The sequence below is a fragment of the Carcharhinus amblyrhynchos genome, chromosome 21 (genome assembly GCF_965287045.1).
Source record: "Carcharhinus amblyrhynchos chromosome 21, sCarAmb.v2.hapA, whole genome shotgun sequence".
NCBI classification, from domain to species: Eukaryota; Metazoa; Chordata; class Chondrichthyes; order Carcharhiniformes; family Carcharhinidae; genus Carcharhinus; species Carcharhinus amblyrhynchos.
In genome coordinates this window covers 37,610,292-37,625,676 of record NC_137344.1, presented here as the reverse complement: position 1 = coordinate 37,625,676, position 15,385 = coordinate 37,610,292, and the positions used below count along the sequence as shown (strand labels likewise).

Sequence of the window (15,385 nt, the reverse complement as noted above, 5' to 3'; positions counted from 1 at the left end):
CCCGGTCAGTAATTCTATGCTTCTCCAAATAGCGGCACTGATGGGGTCCCAGTGAATGCAAGGCATCTTGTAAATGGTCCGCAGTTATTACTACAGATATTATGTTCTGCAGTCCTGCCATATCTAGCTAAGAATGGTGGTGGATAAGTTAAAAACTTCGGACAAGGAGACTCCACAATTATCTCCATCCTCTATTATGTCAGCACATAAGCTAAAAGATAAGGCTGAAGCATTTGCTACAATCTTCAGCTAGAAATGCCAAGTGGATAACCCATTTTGGCCCTCCTGATGTCTCCAGCATCACAGGTGCCAGTCTTCATCTATTCATTCCACATGATATCATGAAACAGCCGAAGGCGCTAGATGTTGCAGCGGCTATGGATCCTAACAATAGTCCTGAAGATGTGCTCTAGAACTTCCCTTAACCCTAGCCAAGCTGTTCCAGTGCAGTGACAACATTGGCATCTACCCATGTGGAAAATTGTCCAGGTGTGCCATGTATACAAAAAGCAGGACAAATCCAACTGGCCATTAGTTTACTCTCATCAGTAAAGTACTGGAAAGGGTTATGCACAGTAAAATAAAATGGCACCTGCTTAGCAATAACCTGCTGACTGACACTCAGTTTAGGTTTCTCCAGAGTCACTCAGCTCCTGATCTCCTTACAGCCTTGGTTCAAATATGGACAAAGGAACTGAACTGCAGAAGTGAGTGACTGCCTTTGATTTAAAGGCAGTATTTGACCGAACGTGGCATCAAGGAGCCTTAGCAGAACTGGAGCCAATGGGGAAACTCTCCAGTGGTTGGAGTCACAGCTAGCACAAAGGAAGATGGTTGCGTTTATTGAAGGACAGTCATCTGAGGACAAAGATTTCATTGCAGAAGTTTCTCAGGGCAGTGTCCTCGGCCCAACCACCTTCAGCTGCTTCATCACTGATCTTCCTTCTAACCAGTGTTCAAAAGTGGGGATATTTGCCGATGACTGCACAATGTTTCACACCATTTGCGGCACAAAGCCATAGATATCCAAACTCAGCAAGTAACATTCATGTCACATAAGTTCCAAACAATGACAATTTACAACTAGTGATTTTAACCAGTGCCTCATGACATTCAATGGCATTACTATTGCTGAATCCCCCACTGTTAACATCCTGGGGTTACAATGGACCAGAACTAAATTGGATTAACCATATAAAAACTGTGGCTACAAGAGCAGGTGAGAGGCTAGAAATCCTCCAGTGATTTAATATTCTGAATTGCAAAACTCTGAATTGCAATTTGAAAATAATAGCACCTCTTCATTGACACACCATCCAGAGGAAATAGTATTTTTGGTACTTTAACAAAAATCTTCATAATTTTTGACATAAACCTTATAGCATTGTAAACTCCGGTAGATCAAGCTTTTCCTCAGAACTGTAAATTTTCTTCTTTGATGAGAACCTGATGAATCCACAGGGGCATCTACACTGCATATTATCGACGAATTTATAGTCCTTTCTATAATGATGTTATCAGAACTATGCACAGTATTCTAAATGTGAACTAGCTGTCCATATTTGGTTGGTTGAAGGCATCAGTTATTGAGAGAATTTTTTTTGAATGTGCTAATCGTGTGTTGTACTGGACGCTGTCATCTTTCTTCAACTTCCCCTTTAGATCTCAAATACAGACCTTCCTTTCACCTTGTTTAACTCCAGCCAAACTGTTTGAATGTTCAATCATTTCAACTTTCTTGATTTCAAGGTTGTCCACTTCTACTTTTTTATCCATGCCTAACTTGAAAAACCTGTGCTCCATTTTCAATTTATTTCTACATTCTAGAGGTAGATACATTTCTAACAATCCATGCATCATTCTTCTGCTCTTATACTTTCTAATTCCAGCATTTGATCTTCCCATTTCGAACGTTTATGTAAGAATACTTAATTGCCTAATTTGCCCTTGTGCCTATGCGTTTTACATGAGATTTGTTTCTGTTTTTGTCGTAGCTTTGCCACGATTGTTACCTTTAGCAACAGGCATTGATTTGAACACTCGTCATGGCGCAGTCTTGGCTTGTGCAGAAATTGTTTATGCGCTCTATAAAATGGCTCTTGAGAACAACAGGTATGAGATTAATGGTCATTACTTTGTATTTCTTTTTATTAATTCATGTATGTTATAGTAAACTGAGTAGCCATTCACTTGATGAAGGAGCAGCGCTCCAAAAGCTCGTGATTCCAAATAAACCGATTGGACTTTAACCTGTTGTTGTGAGACTTCTTACTGTGCCCACTCCAGTCCAATGCTAGCATCTCCATGTCCTAGTAAAATAAAACCATCAATATAAATAGTAGACTTTCTATGTAATAATTTAGTTAAACTTATTAATAATGGATATCTGTGATAACAGCAGTAGGAATGAATGTTTCAACTTAATATATATAAGTATGGTGGTATAATGGTGAGCATAGCTGCTTTATAAGCAGTTGACCCGGGTTTCACTCAGAGGGTGGTGGCTGAGTGGAATCGGCTGCTGTCGATGGTGGTGGAGGCAAATTTGATAGGGTCTTTTAAGAGACTTCTGGATGAGCACGTGGGACTTAATAGGATTGAGGGTTATAGGTAAGCCTAGTAGGTAGGGATATGATTGGCGCAACCTGTGGGCCGAAGGGCCTGTTTGTTCTGTAGTTTTTCTATATTCTATGTTCTATTAATGTTTTTGGTTCCAACTACTAAACGAATAACCCAAAAACACATTTTCAGAATTTGAGCCTCAAGTATTGTCATACTTTTCTGAAGCTTTATTATAACTTGTGGTTTAAACTTATGTCAACTTTAGTTTATGTTTGCTTTTTGATCTATTTCTCTCTTTATGTTTTTTATTTCTCTCTTGCACTACCTTGTTCTTTCTCAATTTAACATGGACATTGAGGCAGGAACATTGACAACATTTAAAAGGCATTTGGACACATACATGGAAAGGAAAGATTTAGCGGGATATAGGCCAAATGCAGACAAATGGGGTTAGCTTATATGGACTTTTTAATCGGCATGGACCAGTTTTGGACAAAGGGCCTGTCTCTGTGTTGTTGATTCTAAGTATTAATAATAATTGTGTCAGTGTGTTCCTTTGAAATTCTGTGGTCCATTAGATGAGCAAAGATGTTTGCCTGTTTAAATAAATGAACACTTTCGTTCCAACAGGGCACTCGGGTTATGATTGAATTTATTACTGCTCAGCAGAATTTCAATCCTTAATTGCAAAATTGTTTGTTAATTACACTTCATATTTCAATTACTTTGTTGATAATTAGGACTTTATTGCAAAGCCTTTAAAATTAAATAAGTAGCAATTATTAGACCATATACTCTCAAAATTATAATTATCTTGTCAGTTTTCAAATTCAGTTTAATAGCGTCATGTTTCTGACAGGCCAGTGACTGACTATATCAACGAGAATACACTGGAAAGTCTTAAGAACATTCATCGAAAGGTATGATTCACACAATACAACTTGGCGACTAATTTAACTAGTTTGGTTTACATTTGACTATATCTGTTTAATGTTCACTTTATTATGAGATGTCTTCATATCATTTAGCAAAACGTAAATTACAACATTTAGCTTTGAAGCATTTACTTGCTGGCAATGTGGCTGGATGAAATTAGAAAGTGTAGATGTACAAAGGGACCAGGGTGTCCTTGTCCATAGGTCAGTGAAAGCTAGCACAGAGGTGGAACAAGCTATTAGGAAGGCTAATGGAATGTTAGCCTTTATCTCAAGACGATTTGAGTGCAGCAATAATGAGGTCTTGCTTCAATTGTATAGGAGTATGGTCAGATCACACCTGGAATACTGTGTGTAGTTTTGATCCCCTTACTTAGGAAAGAATATTATTGCCTGGAGGGAGTGCAATGAAGGATGATCAGACTTGTTCTGGGGATCGCGGAACTGTCTTATGAAGAGCAGTCGGACAAACTGGACCCGTATTCTCGAGTTTCAAAAAATGAAGTTATTTCATTGAAACCTTCTAAATACTTAAAAGAATAGACAGGATAGATGCAGTTAAGATGCCTCCCTTGGTTGGGGAGTCTAGCACCAGGAAACACAATTTCAAAATAAGATGGATGCCACTGAGACCGAGGTGAGGAGAAATTTCTTCACACAGAGAGTTTTGAATCTTTGGAATTCTCTACCCTAAAGGGCTGTGGAAGCTCAATCTTTGTGCACGCTTAAGCTGATTCAGAGATTTCTGATTAACAATGACATAAAGGGTTATGGGGGTAGTGGGTGTAAAAAGCATTCAAGTGTGTGATCAATATCATAGCAAGCTCAATGGTCTGAATGATCTGCCCCTGTCATCAATAATGATCACATTGCTGGAAGGATATTCATGCTGTTCACTACTCTATTTAACTTTCTGTGATGATTTTATTGATTGTTGAGGTACAAATGCAGCCACTTCATGAAAATCATGGGGAGGTGCCGATTTCATTAAACTAGCAGCATAGTGGTGTTTTGCAGTTTGTGATTATCTGCCTTACTGCAAGTTGCTGGCCAATTTACATGTTAAAGGTGTCTTCGTAATACATGCTGTTATTAATGTAAAAAAAAGACTTGTTTTTACAACAAAATCTAGCCCATTAGAGGTAACTCTGAATTTTGTGCTCACTAAGCGCTAGGCTCTTTCCTTCCAAATCTTTTTCTTCACTGTGCAACAGTGATGCCAGTTTCAAATGGAAGTTAATACTATATAATTAATAGTTAATGAATATTTGCATGCTGAAGGCCTTTATTCATAACTCTAAACCTGATTCTTCCTGAGTCAATACTGTCCTGTGTTGGCATTCAAGACTGTTACTTGAGGCTGCTGCCTCGCCATTCTTCTACATTCCATTGAGGAATCAAATTCCTTGTCTCTTTTAATTGTTGGCATTGCAAGGAAGCATGTATAGTCCTTTGTTAATTTTGTAAAGAAAAAGAATCCGACCACTGTGAATGAAGGCATGCTTTTTCTCTTAGATTAACAAAAGCCTATCTAGGTTTAGGTGAAATGGATGTGAGCTAATTGAGATTAATTGCATTTTGCATCAATTTGTCACTGAGATGGATACACTGGCGTTGTTCTTGAAGACAGTGTTGATCGTGTAATGGAACTATGTTTGAATTCAGTTTATATAAAGTAGACATAACTAAGTCAAACTTTATATAATTTTAGAAACATTCTACCAACTCCAAAGCAATGTCTGAATATTGGGTAACTGTCATTACAGTTAAATATCATTTAGACAAGTGAATCATTAACAACTGTATTTCATTGATACATTTAAAATATTAATTGACACCTTCAATCCAATAAAAGTCTTTTCAGATGAGGGCTGAATTAATTACGTGTACCAAATGTGTATGCAATGTCCTAATTTTTGTACTAGCCTTCAGTGACCTATGGACAAGGACACCCAGGTCCCTTTGTACATCTACACTTTCTAATTTCATCCAGCAACATTGTCAGCAAGTAATTTTTTTGTGTGATTTGAACAGTCAAAAGTCAAAGTAGTGCAGAAAACCAATGAGCAAAACAGATCAAGTTGGAATTATCTTAATGTTCTTGGGTTCATGCAAGCATACACATGTTTGTAAATCGTGTCTTAAACAATCATTTTTTAGGTGTTTTTGCCACAACTGTCAAGAAGCGTTAGCAAGTTTGTAGCTTTTTAACAATGAGCCTTCACAGAAACAGAGTCATCTTGATGTGCTCTCATAGACCTCCAAGCTGGTCATTTATAGAGTGACATAGGTGAACTGTCCATTCCATCTGTTAGACCATAAGATATAGGAACAGAATTAGACCATTCAGCCCATCAAGTCTGCTCCACTCGTCAATCATGACTGATAGGTTTCTCAACTCCATTCTTCCGCCTTTTCCCTGTAACCTTTGATCTCCTTACCAATCAAGAACCTATCTATCTTAAATGCACTCAATGACCTGGCTTCCACAACCTTCCATGGTAATGAATTCCATTGATTTGCTACCCTCTGGTTAAAGAAATTCCTCCTCATCTTGGTTCTAAATGGTCGTCCCTTTACTCTGAGGCTGTGCCCTCGGATCCTTGTCTCTCCTACTAATGGAAACATCTTCCCCATATCCACTCTGTCTAGGCTTTTCAGTGTTCTGTAAGTTTCAGTGAGATCTCCCCATATCTTTCTAAACTCCACCGAGTACAGTCTCAGAGTCCTCAAATGCTCCTCATACATGGAATGATGATGTAAATTGGCAAGTGCAGCCCTATAAAACCTGACCAGTGTTCAAATCTTAATTGCATATGCCAGGTGTTTCTGAATAATAATTTTGTTTCCTACTTAAGTAACTATCATTGTAATTTGAAACTCTGGCGTTGTTGATTATGTGGTGTTTCTTTCCAACTGTGCTTTTTTTTAAAGAATCTTAAAATAATGAAATGCAAGGTGTGCCTCCATTTGAGAATGGCTATATTGATAACTACAGCCAGGGGCCAACTGCAATCTATCTTGTCCTCTGCATGTGGTTCTTAGCTGGCTTGTTATTCCATGTGCTTCTGGGTATTTATTTGCGGCCTGCCAACTGTATAAGATTCAATGACCTTTCTTCTTTTTTTTACATTCTATAAAAGGAGAAGAATGCTTTTGGTAGGCAGGGTTATCCTAGTTCATCTACATCAAGTGAAGGTGCCTTTTTAAAGTGAAGATGTTGGTTGGAAAGAGTTTTTGTCTCCCTTTTGTGGGAAAGTTACTGATATTCACGTCACAAGTATTCATGATAGAATGATTGAAATCAGGAACCGTCTATAAGGAATTGCAGGTGCAGGCCTACTATCACTGTATGGTGCAGCGTTTCTGCAATAAGCCTTTAGGAAAGACATTAGTTGGGACTAATTTAGTTAGAAACTGTTTTAGAATTTGGTTTTATTAGGTACCAATTAAAATAATGATTATGTTGATTTCAGTGAATTTGGCAATGAAACTCTCAGGTCTCACTTATTTTTGCATCATCCATATTGCTCTTTATGCCCCGCTCTCCTCACTAGCAGTAACAATACTGACCAGCACTAATGCTCATCAGCAGGACTTCAGTGAGGAGAGCAGGGTCTAAAGAGTGAGAATTTAGCAAGAAGAATAAGTGCCACTGACATTTTGAATCCCCAGGGGAAGTGCTTCTTTGGGAAGGAGAATGGAGAACTGTAGGAGTATTTATGCTTGTATGTCCTAGACCCATACACTGGAGCCTGGTCTGTAGTCACCTTGTAGCCCTTTGCCACGAGATCTAGGTCTTGCTATGTCAAGCCTATGTGGTGTGCAACAACCACTCCACGTTAAAAGATCTCGTGAACAGGCGTCTTCCACCCCTAAACATTGAGCTCGAAATCTGGAACATCAGGAAAGAGCTCTTTGGACTCTTCAGACACCTGAAAACTTTTAGCGTGAAAGCAGGTCATCCTCGAATACATAAGAGAGAGACCTATGTTGCTAAACATGTGTGACTGTAAACGATTCATGAGGTTGCTGTAGTTGGAAATGCTGCTTGCGTTCACATAGGGAAAACTCCACCAAGTTGATCTCTTAAGAAAGTCTTCCTTGTTTCTTTTTAGTTCAGTAAGTAGCATCCACTATATGCATATCCTCTTGCTCATTACTATTTACATGATAATAAGCAAACACTGCAATTCATTTGGGAGGGCCGTTTTATTTGATTGCTTTATAGATTAGAATTGGTATGTCAAACAATTATTTTTAACCAAATGTACGCTAACATTAAACTGACCAATCTGTTCTTTAGTTGTAATACGAATGTGCACATGGGTGCTATTTGTATATGTCTAATGGCAGTTATTTCTTTCAGCTTTATAATTGTCAATTATACAGGTAAGCATGTTGTTTTTAAAACTTCTCAGCATTCATTCAGACTTGTTTAATTGTTAAGGCAATTGTAATTATTAGCATTATTTTAATGTAACTTTTAATTTTAATGTAACTTCATTGCAATGTGAACGTAAGCCAATTTGTGACTAATAAACTTTAACTTAACTTTACTCTTACTTTAATGCAAACTGTATTTGTTCATACTAGTCAGATTTTTCATTAAAGACAATAGTTTCATGTGGCGATTTGTGCTGCAGTTAACCAATCTTTTTTACCACACTATATGCAGTTTTATGCCCATAAATTCCAACCCTAAACTACCTCACATTTACCTCCCTCATGCTAATTTTCTATACCAGTGTTCCTGTCTCTATTGTTTCATTCCAGTGGCAGCTATGGCACACCTATGGTGATACCTCAGGTGGCACAGTGGTTAGCACTGCTGCCTCACTGCGCCAAGGACCCAGGTTCGATTCCTGGCTTAGGTCTGTGTGGAGTTTGCACATTCTTCCTGTGTCTTGCGTGGGTTTCTTCCGGGTGCTCCGGTTTCCTCCCACAGTCCAAAGATGTGTGGGTTAGGTGGATTGGCCATGCTAAATTGACCCTTAGTGTCAGGGGGACTAGTTAGGGTAAATGTATGGGGCTATGGGGATCGGGCCTGGGTTGGATTGTGGTTGGTGAGGCTGAATGGCCTCCTTTTGCTCTGTAGGGATTCTATGATGCTGTGCTGCACTAAAAGCCCTAAACTTTAGTTTTTATTTGTACCAATTTAACCTGAATTAATAGCTTATTTCAGGTGCATCGCTATTGGAAAGAATAAATATGCCAGCTGTCTGTAGCGTTTTCATGACAAAGGGTTAAGATTCAATTACCCTGTCCCCCTACTTGTGGGTAAATGAGATATCTCTGCAATTTGTTTCAGTCATGTCGTCACTGTCATTCCTGGCACATCACTTTGATTGATAGACATATTGAAAGGTTGTATTGCTTCACCCTGGCAGACAGCAGCTTTATTCAGGCCAACTTCAAAAAGAATAATGTCACATGTAGGTTTAATTAACTCATAGTTCAGAGTTGCTTGTCCAGGTAATTCTGCATGTAGAACCCAGACTTGATGGGCACATTGTGAAATATGTCATGCTATATGTCAGTAGAACTGTGCCACACCTGCAGATAAAAATCAGTGTTAAGATCAATTGCAGCTCAATTGTTAGGAGCAGACCATAGGTCTGTGTCAACGGATATGTCTAGACAATGGAAATCAACAGGTTGTGTTAGCATCTGGAGCAACAAGATCAGCTGAGAATATAAAATGGTAAACCATTATATCATGTGACTTGATTTTAAAAACTGAATGATCTTTTATTTGCTTTTTGTAGAGGGTTTGGTGGAGCATTTATGAGACCAGCGGGTAAGCTGTAAAAGTTATCCCCTTACATATCTTCATATGTTTATCATCAAAATCTCAAAAATGTATCCTAACCAACAATTCACATTCAGTTATTTGCTCTGTAACGTATAAGCTATCAGTTAATTTTCATATATCTAAATAGAGCTTTCTTGTTTATAATAATTGGATAGTTGATCAATTAGTAATTGTAAATGCAATAATTTTATTCCATTAATGTATACCTCTGCCATCTGACCATTGAGAAAGTGAGTCAGCTATTCTAATATCTTGCTCCCATCACATATCCTGTGCCTCAGGTCTCTCTGTGAATAGTAATTGCATTTATATTGCAGAAGTCAGGAGTGTAATGGAATACTCTCCATTTGTCTGGACGAGTGCAGCTCAAACAACACACCAGAAGCTGACATTATCCAGGACAAAGCAGGCTGCTTGATTGTCACCCTCATCATCCACTTTCAAATTTACTTCCTCCACCATTAAATCACAATAGGCTGGATTTTCAGGCCATGCTTACCCCAAAACTGGAAAATCCTGCCTGAGGTCAAAGGATCTTTGCATGGTCTGCCCCCATCCCCGTCCACTTCAGTTCCTGTGGCAGGAGGGATGGAAAAGCTCCCCCCAGTAACTGCAGTGTGTACTACCTACAAGATGCACTGCAGCAATTCACCAAGGCTACTTGGAGAACACCACCCAAACCTGCAACCTATACCACCCTAGAAGAACAAAAGCAGCAGATACATAGGGGCACCACCATCTGACTTGCAACTTTATCATCATACATTTACTATCACTGGAACTTATTTCCTATAAGCACTGTGGGTGTTTGGGCACTACGTGGACCATACGGCTCAAGAAGGTAGTTCACCACCACCTTCTCGAGCAAAATAAGATAACTTTTAATTTCTGCTACTGCTGCAACTGATGTTGATCCCAGATTTTTTTTTTCAAGTTGTACGACGGCTTTTTTTGTTTATTTGACCTCATCCTGAAGATTCTGTGACTTATTTGGAGTTGGGATTCATGGTGAATATGGGCGGCATCATAACTGGATGTATCAGGCAGCATAAACTCTTTCTTCTTTTGTACATTCTGATCTGTATGTTGAGGATAATCAAAAATTTCTTGTTTATTTCAAAATAAAAACTGAATATTGTATTGCTTTGATTGGTGAAATACACCATTTATTCATAATTAAATGTCAATCAGTAGATAGGAAAATACATCATTTATGAATTTCTCATTAACTACAGAAATTATTTTTCCCAATTTTTGACAGTTTGCTGTTTCATAGAAAAAATGTCACTGTCAAAACTGCCTTTGAAGAATGACCCCATAATTGGTAAGTTTTTGTTTTCAAATTGTATGATTTGAAACTTCCAGTTGTACAGTATTGCTGTTAGAGAGGAGGTCAGTAGTGAATGCAAAATGTAAAAACTGCCAGAATCTAATTTCATGTGTACAGATTAATGTCGTATACTTAGAGGATCAAAGATAATTCACTGGAACTGCATGATATGTTGCTGATCTCGACTTCTCTGTTTCAATGACCTGGTTGGTTGACTGAGTTCAGCAATGATGTACAAGTGGAAAAACAAGAAGTATGGAAGAATAGGAGAAGGAATTAAAAAAAATACTTTGTGGGCCATGCTGACTTCCATTCACACTCTTTGAGGCTGTCTCTCCAGTTGTTGGAATCAAATTCATCTGAAAAAGAACATAACAAAGCAGCAGTTATTCAGAATAAATTGGAGATGTCACTTTTTAATGTAGGGCTTTGAGATGTTTCATTTCTATTGAATGCATATCCAGCATTGATGCAATAACATACTTGGTAAGTTCATTTCTTTCGTTTTGGTAATATTGACAGGAAGTTGCGACAAATGTAATCCTATTTGGGACTTATTTTCTTAATATTGCAAGGAAGAAGACAATTTGAATCTTGAGCTTTAGTTACGTTTTTACTTGTAGCAATAAGCATTTTAAATTCTTGAAAAAATTTTAAAACCGAAATATATGAAAATCAAAATCAATGTTAAAGAAGGAATTAAATTTGCTTTTTAGTTCTTTGATGATTTTTGCAATAAATAATTGTTTACCGCACCCAAACACTGCCAGTTTCTTCAGCTTAGATGATTATTCATCTCTCGGAATAAAATGTTTTGTCCACTGTATACAATTTGAGCTTGTCTTGTGTTGTATGCATTTGCTGCATTAATGAAGTTGCAACTTGCAAAATATTGATAGTTGCTGGCACAGTTAAGGGACAGGAAATCTTGATAACTATAGTACTTTTTATGCAGCATTTTGCTCCCCTTAAGATGGTTGGTTGTTGAAAAAATATTTATTTCTATTAGATGAATGGCAGTGGCTTATTGATGATAGTCTGAAAAGCATCCATCACTTTACAAGTACTGCAAAACAGAAAACCAAGGTATTGCATCTTATTGTACTCTTATTTTATGTATATAAGAACATAAGAAATAGGAGCAGGAGTAGGCCATCTGGCCCTTCGAGCCTGCCCCGCCATTCAATAAGATCATGGCTGATCTGTCGTGGCTCAGTTCCACATTGCCGCCCTCTCCCCATAACCCTTAATCCCCTCTCTTATCAAAAACCCATCAACCCGCGTCTTAAAAATATTTAGCGAGGTAGCCTCCACCACTTCAACGGGCAGAGAATTCCAGAGATTCACCACCCTTTGAGTGAAGAAGTTCTTCCTCAACTCCGTTCTAAACCGCCCCCCCTTTATCTTGAGGCTGTGCCCCCTAGTCCTACTATCCTTTCTGAGTGGGAAGATCATCTTATACGTCTCAATGAGATCTCCCCTCATTCTTCTAAACTCTAACGAGTACAAGCCTAGTTTATTCAGCCTCTCCTCATAGCTCAACCCCCATAACTCCGGCATCAGCCTAGTAAACCTCCTCTGCACTCCCTCCAAGGCCAAAATATCCTTGCGTAAGTACGGCGCCCAAAACTGCACATAGTACTCCAGCTGCGGCCTCACCAATGCCCTATACAGCCGCAGCAAGACCTCCCTACTTTTATATTCAATCCCCCTCGCTATGAAGGCCAGCATCCCATTCGCCTTCCTGACCACCTGCTGCACCTGCAAGCTGGGTTTTTGCGACTCATGCACAAGGACCCCGAGATCCCTCTGCACCGTCGCCTGCTGCAGTTTTTCACCACGTAAGTAATAGTCCTTCCTACCATTATTCCTACCAAAGTGGACCACCTCGCACTTGCCAACATTAAATTCCATTTGCCAGTTCCTGGCTCATTCGCCCAGCCTATCTAGATCCTTCTGTAGACTCTCCACACCCTCTCTGCAATTTGCCCTTCCACCAATCTTGGTGTCATCAGCAAATTTCGACACCATACACTCGGTTCTCTCCTCCAGATCATCTATATAAATGGTAAATAGCTGAGGCCCCAGCACCGACCCCTGAGGCACTCCACTAGTCACCAACCGCCAATCTGAATAGCACCCATTGACCCCCACTCTCCGCCTCCTATTTGACAACTAGTCCTCTATCCATGCTAACACCCTACCCCCAACTCCATGTCCCCTGACCTTCTGCAATAACCTCTTGTGAGGTACCTTGTCAAACACCTTCTGAAAATCAAGAAAGACCACATCCTCTATCCTCTATCCACCGCCCTAGACACATCCTCATAGAACTCCAGTAAATTTGTCAGACACGACTTCCCCTTAACGAAACCGTGCTGCGTCTGCTCTATCAAGCAATTCCCCTCAAGATGCCTCGCTATTTCCTCCTTGATGATGGATTCTAACATTTTACCTACAACAGACGTTAAACTAACCGGCCTATAATTCCCTGCCTTTTGCCTGGCACCCTTCTTAAACAATGGCGTAACATTAGCCATTTTCCAATCTTCCGGCACTTCCCCGGAATCCAGCGACGTCTGGAAAATAACCACCAAGGCATCCACTATCACCTCCGCCATTTCTTTCAGAACCCTCGGATGCATTCCATCCGGTCCTGGGGACTTGTCCACAATCACCCCCTCCAGTCTGTCGAGCACATATTACACTGTATATACTACACTGTATATACAACACTGTAGAAGTTGGATACGCAACTGATTGATATGTTACAAATTTGAGAAGTGGAAAGTTAAGTCTTAAAATATCCAATTTTGGTTTATATAATATGAAACATCAAAGTTGATACAAAACATATTATGTACATGTTTCAGGCATTATTTTGTTTCCCCACTACCGTCCCTAATTTTAACAGCGTAGAAACAGCATGTTTATTACTCGATCTGTAAAAATTACTCAAATATAATTGCTGGGCAATAATAGTAACCCACATGTTTTCAGTTTCAGGAAGCTGTTATATCAGCACTGACTGCGTTGTGCAATCAGTATTATCAAACTGCCCAGGGAACCGCCGATCCTGAAATACAGAGTAAGGAATTCATTCATTTTGGTTGTCTACAATCCAGAAGTGGATTTCACTCCTGATATTTTGTATTTTTTCTTACATTCCAATCCGCTTTACTCGATCCATGTTAATTTGACATCACAATTATTATCAATTTATATCTGTTATTTTCTGTTATATAAAATGTTATACACTTCATATTAGTTAGACTCAAATAACTAAATGAACAATGCATAGAAACTTCCACCAAAATTATGTTAACATTCGTTCCAAAAATCAACTGATTTTTAAAGTAAAATTAGGTATATTTTGCTCTTTTGAGATGAATTTCTAAGTTAGGGACAGCATGCTAGCACAGTGATTAGCCTCACCGCTCCAAGGACCTAGGTTAAATTCCAGCCTCGGGTGTTCTTCTGTGTGAAGTTTGCATGTGCTCCGGTTTCCTTCCACAGCCCAAAGCCGTGCATGTTAGGTGGATTGGCTACAGTAAATAACTGCTCCTTAAAGAGTGTGAATGTTCTGCTTTGCCTGATCACCTTGCTGTGACTATGGACCAAATTTTTAATCTGTGGATGTGGGAGAATGGGTGGACAGGGTGAAAACTATCTCTGGGCCATTTTTGTGGTTTTGTGTGTGTGTATACGTGCGTGTGTGTGTGTGTGTGTGTGTGTATATGTGTGTGTGTGCAGTGACAGCTAACGAGATGACAGCTACCTCCCGCAAGTGACAAGTAGCCAATTAAGACTGTATTAAGGCTTCTGTGCAGACACTAACTCACATTTTCTAGTTGGCAGTTAGGTACCACGCATCTGAAGAAAGTTCCTCTCCAGACGATGGGCAAGCAGCTGTGACCTCTTAATTTTTAGTTCTTAAAATGTCCTGAAGAAAAGCCTGGAGGCACCCTCTCTTTCTCATTCCCATAGCAGCAAATCCCACTTTGATGGTGTGACTGCCAACATGCCCTTTTTGCACCTCTATTCTGAAGACACTGCCTGCCATCCTTCCTTGCACAGTGAGCCTGGACACTGGTTGCTAATTGACTAGCTGTTCAAATGTTGTGTCCGACGGCAGACACTGAATGATGCGGGATCACGTCTTTCATGGTTGGGTGGGGCACAATTGGTGCAATTCTCCCAAAAAAATTCTCAAGTGTTGAATTCATGTAAAAGCTGTTTTTTTTCAGCGGGATTTTCAAAATGAATCTCCCACACACTGTGTGCTGCAAAGTGCACCAGTGTAAATTTTGCTTACAATCTGTGGGCAGAGTTTTTTCCCACTGGAGAGCCTGGCAGCATAGCGCTGAGCGGACCACTGTGCATTCGCTGATCTGTTAGTGCCAAGATCGGCGCATGCGCACTGGCCCCACACTGCTGGCCTCCCAATCACTGTCCAGCACAGCGAACTCCCCCTCCCAATCATTGCTGGTCTTGTGACCACAACCCAACTCCTGATCACTGGCCTCCCAGATGTGTCCGGGCCAGCCTCGACCCGAGAAGTGCACTTTTTTTAAAAATAAGGACTGTTTTTACTGGCCCACTAACACCTCATGAGTCACAGAGCCCAACATGTTTGTGATACAGAGCAGCTTCTGTTGGCGCTTTGCTAGAGCAATGCAAAATTAACCTCAGAGCTCTCTCTCTAGCCCTGAATCATCTCCTGAAATAAGTATTTATCCACGT

General features: G+C 39.6%; 1 protein-coding gene across 1 annotated transcript in view; it reads left to right on the top strand.

Annotated features, from left to right (window-relative positions):
- The window catches only part of tbcd (tubulin folding cofactor D), a 240,637-nt gene that overhangs the window by 160,032 nt on the left and 65,220 nt on the right, over positions 1 to 15,385 (top strand). The window contains exons 20-26 of the mRNA XM_080209036.1: positions 1,995 to 2,112; positions 3,422 to 3,482; positions 7,867 to 7,889; positions 9,266 to 9,297; positions 10,574 to 10,636; positions 11,652 to 11,728; positions 13,643 to 13,730. Of these exons, the coding sequence (XP_080065162.1) occupies positions 1,995 to 2,112; positions 3,422 to 3,482; positions 7,867 to 7,889; positions 9,266 to 9,297; positions 10,574 to 10,636; positions 11,652 to 11,728; positions 13,643 to 13,730 (462 nt within the window). The remainder of the gene's footprint in view (positions 1 to 1,994; positions 2,113 to 3,421; positions 3,483 to 7,866; positions 7,890 to 9,265; positions 9,298 to 10,573; positions 10,637 to 11,651; positions 11,729 to 13,642; positions 13,731 to 15,385) is intronic.